Raw genomic sequence first — 6,817 nt, 5'->3', positions numbered from 1 at the left:
AAAAAAAAAAAAAAAAAAGAAATAATCTTATCACTGTAATGTATGCCAAAAAGGCATTTAAAATTCAACTTCTATTTCAAATAAAGGAAAAACAAAAAAACATTTTTTCTAAGGAGTATATTTTAAAACCCACAAACCAACATAATATTTGTTGAAGAAGAGTCATAGAACCCCAGAATATTAGAGTTGTATGGGGCATTAAAAGTTATTAAATTCTGAGTCCAAGTCTGGCACAGTGGCTCATGCCTGTAATCCCAGAACTTGGGAGGCTGAGGCAAGTGGATTGCCTGAGCTCATGAGTTCCAGACCAGCCTGAGCCAGATTGAGACTCCCGTCTAAAAAATAGCTGGGTATTGGGCGGCACCTGTGGCTCAGTGAGCAGGGCGCCAGCTCCATATACCAAGGTTGGTGGGTTCAAACCCGGCCCCAGCCAAACTGCAACAAGAAAATAGCCGGGTGTTGCGGTGGGAGCCTGCAGTCCCAGCTACTTGGAAGGCTGAGGCAAGAGAATCATCTAAGCCCAAAAGCTGGAGGTTGTTGTGACCTGTGATGCAACAGCAGTGTACTGAGGGTGAAAAGTGAGACTCTGTCTCTTAAACAAACAAACAAACAAATAGCTGGGCATTGTGGTGGGCGCCTATAGTCTCAGCTACTTGGGAGGCTGAGGCAAGAGAATCAATCACTTGAGCCCAAGAGTTTGAGATTGCTGTGAGCTAAGATGCCACAGCATTCTACCAAGGGTGACAAAGTGAGTCTCTGTCTCAAAAAAAAATTTTTTTTTTTCTGAGTCCCGGCACAGTGGCTCACACCTGTAATCTTAGCATTCTGGGAGGCCAAGGTGAGTGGATTGCTTGAGCTCAGGAGTTTGAGACCAGCCCAAGCAAGAGTGAGACAGGGTCTGTTTTTACTTTACTAAAAGTAAGAAAAAAAAAACTAGCTGGGGATAGTGGCAGGCCCCTATAGTCCCAGCTACTTGGGAAGCTGAGGCAAGAGAATTGCTTGAGCCCAAGAGTTTGAGGTTGCTATGAGCTATAATGTCACAGCACTCTACTGAGGGTGACAAAGTGAGACTCTGTCTCAAAAAAAACTTATTATGGGTAGTGCCTGTGGGTCAAAGGAGTAGAGCACCAGCCCATATACCGGCGGTGGGGGTTCAAACCCGGCCCCGGCCAAAAACTGCAAAAAGAAAAAAAAGTTATTAAATTCTGGCTCCATGTTTTACAGATGACAAAACACAGCCAGGGAAATTAAATGACTTGCCCAAGGTCACTGAGCTTGATGAGAAATCTTTTAATTAGTAGTCTATCTATTACCTGTTACTTCTCTTATAAATAGAAACAAGGATGCCATCTGTCATTTCTGGTCTTTAATAATACTAAAGAACTTTTAGAAAAGGAAAGGATCGGCTCAGCGCCTGTGGCTCAGTGACTGAGGTGCCAGCCATATACACCTAAGGTGGTGGGTTCGAATCCAGCCCGGGCTGCCAAACAACAATGATGGCTGCAACCAAAAAATAGCCAGGCATTGTGGCGGGCACCTGTGGTCCCAGCTACTTGGGAGGCGGAGGCAGGAGACTTGCTTGAGCCCAGGAGTTGGAGGTTGCTGTGAGCTGTGATGCCATAGTACTCTACCCAGGGGGATAGCTTGAGGCTCTGTCTCAAAAAAAAACTGGTAAAGAAGTAATTGAATCCATCCATTTAGCCCTGCCTATTGTACCTCTGGCAAGTCATCACCCAGCTGGTCATCTGTCTTCTACTTGAATGCTTCCAATGTTTGGGGAATCCTTTATTCAGAGATGTCAAGCCTTTCATAAAGCTCCACTTCTTCTTTTTTTTTGAGACAGAGCCTCAAGCTGTCGCCCTTGGTAGAGGGCCGAGAAGATCCTGGGCCCGCGCGGCTGCGGGAGCGCAGCGGGCGGTCCCGGCCTCCGGAAGCGGCGGGGCTGGGGAGCGGCCCGGGACGGGCGGGATCTGCGCGGCCCCTCAGCCCAGGAGCCGGGCCTCCTTGGTCCTGGATCTCCCAGGCGCAGGAGACAGTGAGTGCACGCGCCCCGCCTGGGCCCCAGCGCAGGCCCCTAGCCCGCTGCGGTCCCGACCACGCGGCCTCCTGCCGTCCCCAGAGCTGCACTGCGACACCTTAGCCCTCCCGGCTTCCCTCGACCCGCTGCCCGACCCCTAACCACTCTTCCATCCCGTGGCCGACACCTCGTCCTTTCAGCTACCTTTCCCTCTCCCGACAGTGGCCGCTCCCCGCGACGCCGAGATCCGGGAGTATGTACAGGTGAGAGCTGTAGGGCACCCCAGGCCGGTGCCTCTGCCCGCCCCCGGGACCTTTGGAGAGGGGACCTGGCAGGATGTGGCCTTAGGGCTTTGCTAGGGGAACAGAGGTGGGCCGAGCGGGGATGGGGGTGGTGGCGGAGCCCCAGCGCAGCAGACCCTAATTAGCTGCAGCTCTTTTTTCCCGCCTCACCTCTCACTCCACTCTGGACCTCGGACCTCTGGGTCAGACCTACTACGGGCAGGTGCTGAAGAAATCTGCAGACCTCCAGACCAATGCCTGTGTCACCGCAGCCAGGCCGGTCCCCAAGCGCATCTGGGAAGCCTTGCAAAATGTACACGAAGAAGTAATCTTGAGGTAGAGTGCCCTGTGCTACCCCCATGAAGACCCCAGACTTCAGCTTTCATGAAAAATAGTGATGACAGTCACTACGGAATTAACCCTTTGCCACCAGTCCATCGGGCTTGTCTTATTGATTGTAAAAACCCTGATTATCTTAATGCTCTATTTAAGAAGTTTTACCTCCCCGGTAAGAGTGAATATACACCTAGAGGATAGAATCTTAGATTTCTGCCTCATTAGTTAGCACAGTCCTGGGTCTGAATTAGATGCTCAGCTAATGTCTAAATGTATTGATTGAACAAATACTTCAGATGGCTAATTTAAGTCTTAGTATCAAGCACAGTGCCCAATGCTACTGTATTAAAGCAGATACATCCCTTGGCTGGGCGCCTGTAGCTCAAGTGGCTAAGGCACCAGCCACATACACAAGAGCTGGGGGGCTGGAATCCAGCCTGGGCCTGCCAAACAACAATGACAACTACAACCGAAGAACAGCTGAAGAACAGCCGGGTGTTGTGGCGGGCACCTGTAGTCCCAGTTACTTGGGAGGTTGAGGCAAGAGAATCGCTTGAGCCCAGGAGTTGGAGGTTGCTATGAGCTGTGATGCCACAGCACTCTACCCAGGGTGACAGCTTGAGGCTCTGTCTCAAAACAAGCAAACAAACAAACAAAAAAAACCCCTCCCTGCCTTCACAGTTTAGGGAAGGAGATAAAACACTAAAAAGGAATAGTGGGGTGGCACTTATGGCTCAAAGGAGTAGGGTGCCAGCCCCATATGCCGGAGATGGTGGGTGGGTTCAAGCCCTAACCCTGGCCAGAAACAGCAAAAAAAAAAAAAAAAAAAAAAGGGAATATAAGTGAATAATGGAAGGAAGGAAAGGAGGGAGGTAGGGAGGAAGAAAGGGAAGATGTATAAGATTTAGTGGTTCCATGTCTTATTGTCTCTAGGGAAAAAAAATGTGCTTTCCATTTCTCAGGTATTATGGCTGTGGTCTAGTCATCCCTGAGCATCTAGAAAACTGCTGGATTTTGGATCTGGGCAGTGGAAGTGGCAGAGATTGCTATGCACTTAGCCAGCTGGTTGGTGAGAAGGGACACATCACTGGAATAGATATGACCAAAGATCAGGTGAGGCAATGATTTGGAGGACAAGGAGGTAAACACAATCTCAAAAGCATTCTTTTAGAGATAAAGTTGTTTCCTTGGCAATCCTTCAAAGATAATTTAGAAGACTACGATTTAGCAATTTTCACTTGAGCCACTACTGCTGCCTGTCCTGGAAGCTGAGAACTTTCACAATAGGGGCTCTTCTGGGAGAACACAAAGTCACAGGCTTGATCTGATATATAAATATCCTGACAACCAGGGGAGTTTGATCTTTTCCTTCCTTCTGCCGTCTATGAAAGATTTTCTTACTGAACGAGGAGTTTTTTTAAGCAAAACTCACACAGCAGGGAGTTTATGTCCTAGACTGTGGTATCTCCTGCACGTCTATAGGAAGCTTGTCTACTTATCCAGAAAACTCTGGGGGAAGTGGGTTCTGTTCATAATAGGAAAATTTTAGGAAAAAAACATATTTTTAAAAAATGTTGATTATCACAACATCTGTATTTTGATCATACATCTATATTTTTCTTCCTTTAGGTGGAAGTGGCTAAAAAGTATCTTGACTATCACATGGAAAAATTTGGCTTTCAGGTGCCCAATGTGACTTTTATTCATGGCTGCATTGAAAAATTGGGAGAGGCTGGAATCAAGAATGAGAGTTACGATATTGTTGTGTAGGTCTTTATTCTTACTCTCACAAGTATAGCCCATGTCCTTTCGAACACACAAATGCTACTTTTTGCTGAATTGATTCTCATTTAGGGCGTTAAACTAAACTTAGCATGTCTTAATAAAGGGAGGGAGCTGGTCTGAGCTGCTTGCAGCTCACTGGTAGCAGAGCAGGCCAGGAGAGAACTTACTTGTGGCTTAATCATAAACCAATAAACTCAAAACACATCAAGACCACTAAGTCTGCTCCTACAGTACACACCGACCTGTTATCTTTAGGATATTTTCATGGCAAATTATAGGATTCTATGTTTCCTTTTTCCCTATGAGTTGTGAAGTCATGCCCAAGTGACAGCCTCTGAGGAATTTAGGCTGTTTACGTAGGTTCTAACAAGTGCCTTATGTAGTAGGAATCTGGTCTGAAGTTTCATTTTGTTGCGTGGTGAACATTAGGTCAGAAACAAATAGGAATCATGTCTGATACTTTTTCCTACATATTCAAATTTGCTAACACTTTATAGAAATTTTAAACACTGCCTACTCCTTTATCTTGGGGACGAATTGAGTCTCAGTAAAAGAGAGAGGCAGGAAGAATGGTGTAGCTTTGACAAAATGGTAGGAGCCACCTTGAGGGCTAAAAAGATTTGAAGATTTCTGAGTAGTGCGTAGAATTGCCTGACATTCCATCTGTTCTTTTTTAGATCAAATTGTGTTATTAACCTTGTGCCTGACAAACAACGAGTATTGCAGGAGGTGTACCGAGTACTGAAGGTGAGGGAAAGAGTGAGGTAACTTACGTTTAAACATCCGTGAGAAATGAGGGGATCAGTCCTGGTTTCTTTGCTTTTATAGAGACAGGATCTCCCTCTATTGCCAGAGCTGGAGTGTAGTGGAGCTCTATAATGTAGTGGAGCTATCATTATAGCTCGCTGCAACCTCAAACTCCTGGTCTCAAGTGATCCTCCTGCCTCAGCCTTCCAAAGTGCTAGCATTTCAAATGTGAGCCACCATGCTCAGCTTTACATTGATTACATCCGGAGAAGAAAATTTATAGGAACCCTATCACTTTCAAGTGTATCATGAAATGTATGTTTTCATGATAGAAAATAAAGATTTTAGCTGGGCCGGTGAGCTGTGTGGTTGTAGTCCCAACTACTCAAGAGGCTGAGGCAGGAGGATCACTTGAGCTGAAAAGTTTGTATTCAGCCTGGGTAACATAGAGAGACCTTGTCTCTAAACAAACAAACAAATAAACAAACAAAAATTCTGACATTTTGTCTGTCATAGGCTCAAAAATAATTCTATAGAAATGATTTAATAATAACCTTATTAGTATGCCAGTTTATAGACCAGTTCACTCTTTACCAAGATATAAAAGCTAGAAATATTATTATAGAATCTAGATCTCTAGTATTTAGGAGATAAATTAGAAAGTGATTTTATTATGTGTTGGATAGGCTGCTGGGAAAAAGAACCCTTGGTACTTGGCTATTGATCGTAACTAGGGAGACAGCTGTTATTTGTTCAAAAAGGGTCAGCTCAAACATTTCTGTTCCTTTTTAAAATTTATTTTTTTCCTTCATCTTTTTCTTTGTAATCTGGGCCAATGTAATCTTTTCGTTTGGACTAATATGCCTCCGTTTCAGCATGGTGGGGAGCTATATTTCAGTGACGTCTATGCTAGCCTTGAATTGCCAGAAGAAATTACAACGCACAAAGTTTTATGGGGTAGGTGTTTTTGCTTTGTCTTGTTTTCTTTTAAGGCACATGTCTGTTCATGTGCAGAGAGAGCTTCATTCTATTAACCAGAAGAAGGCTATGTAATGTGAGATCACATGGGATTAGGCCAGAAAGCTAAAGTTCCTTTCTTCCTCTGTCACTCAAAGGTGACATGACTTTGGGCAATTTAATTGATATCTTTGAGTTATTGTTTTCCAAACTGTAAAATGCAAATAATAATACAATTTGCCAGTAAAGGGCTGTTATGAAGATTTAATGTGCTAATGAATGTGAGAACTACCTTGAAATTGTAGTGTTCCAGAGCTGATGCTCCCTTAATTCCCTTACATTTTCATCATTATTATGTTGTTAACTCATTTATTGTCATTTAAACAGTCTCAGGAGGTTAAGGAGATGAATGCATGCTTGTGGTCAGTCTGAATATGAAATCAAAAGTTCTTTTATACTAAATTATGATAACTTTTTCTTCTTATATAATAATAAATGGATGTTATTAAAAGTAGGCAAACACACCAAAAAGAAAAAATTATTAAGCTGAGTGTAGTGGCACATACCTATTGTCCCAGATACTTTGGAGGCTGAGATAGGAGTGTCTCCCAAGACTAGGAGTTTAAGTCCAGCCTGGGCTACATAGTGAGACCCTATCTCTCTTTTTTTTTTTTTTTTTGCGACAGAGCCTCAA

The 6,817-nt window shown here is 44.4% G+C and overlaps 1 protein-coding gene across 1 annotated transcript in view; it reads left to right on the top strand.

The window, feature by feature from the left end:
- The first annotated feature begins 1,940 nt into the window (after window positions 1-1,940).
- The window catches only part of AS3MT (arsenite methyltransferase), a 24,941-nt gene continuing 20,064 nt past the window's right edge, over window positions 1,941-6,817 (top strand). Inside the window, exons 1-7 of the mRNA XM_012803654.2 lie at window positions 1,941-2,035; window positions 2,240-2,280; window positions 2,507-2,634; window positions 3,597-3,747; window positions 4,264-4,400; window positions 5,097-5,166; window positions 6,042-6,123. Of these exons, the coding sequence (XP_012659108.1) occupies window position 2,035; window positions 2,240-2,280; window positions 2,507-2,634; window positions 3,597-3,747; window positions 4,264-4,400; window positions 5,097-5,166; window positions 6,042-6,123 (610 nt within the window). The 5' untranslated portion in view covers window positions 1,941-2,034. The remainder of the gene's footprint in view (window positions 2,036-2,239; window positions 2,281-2,506; window positions 2,635-3,596; window positions 3,748-4,263; window positions 4,401-5,096; window positions 5,167-6,041; window positions 6,124-6,817) is intronic.

This window comes from Otolemur garnettii, unplaced genomic scaffold (assembly GCF_000181295.1).
Source record: "Otolemur garnettii isolate 467f Iridium unplaced genomic scaffold, OtoGar3 scaffold00021, whole genome shotgun sequence".
Taxonomy (NCBI): Eukaryota; Metazoa; Chordata; class Mammalia; order Primates; family Galagidae; genus Otolemur; species Otolemur garnettii.
Note: the sequence above shows the minus strand (reverse complement) of the source record. Positions and strands in the feature narration are given on the sequence as shown.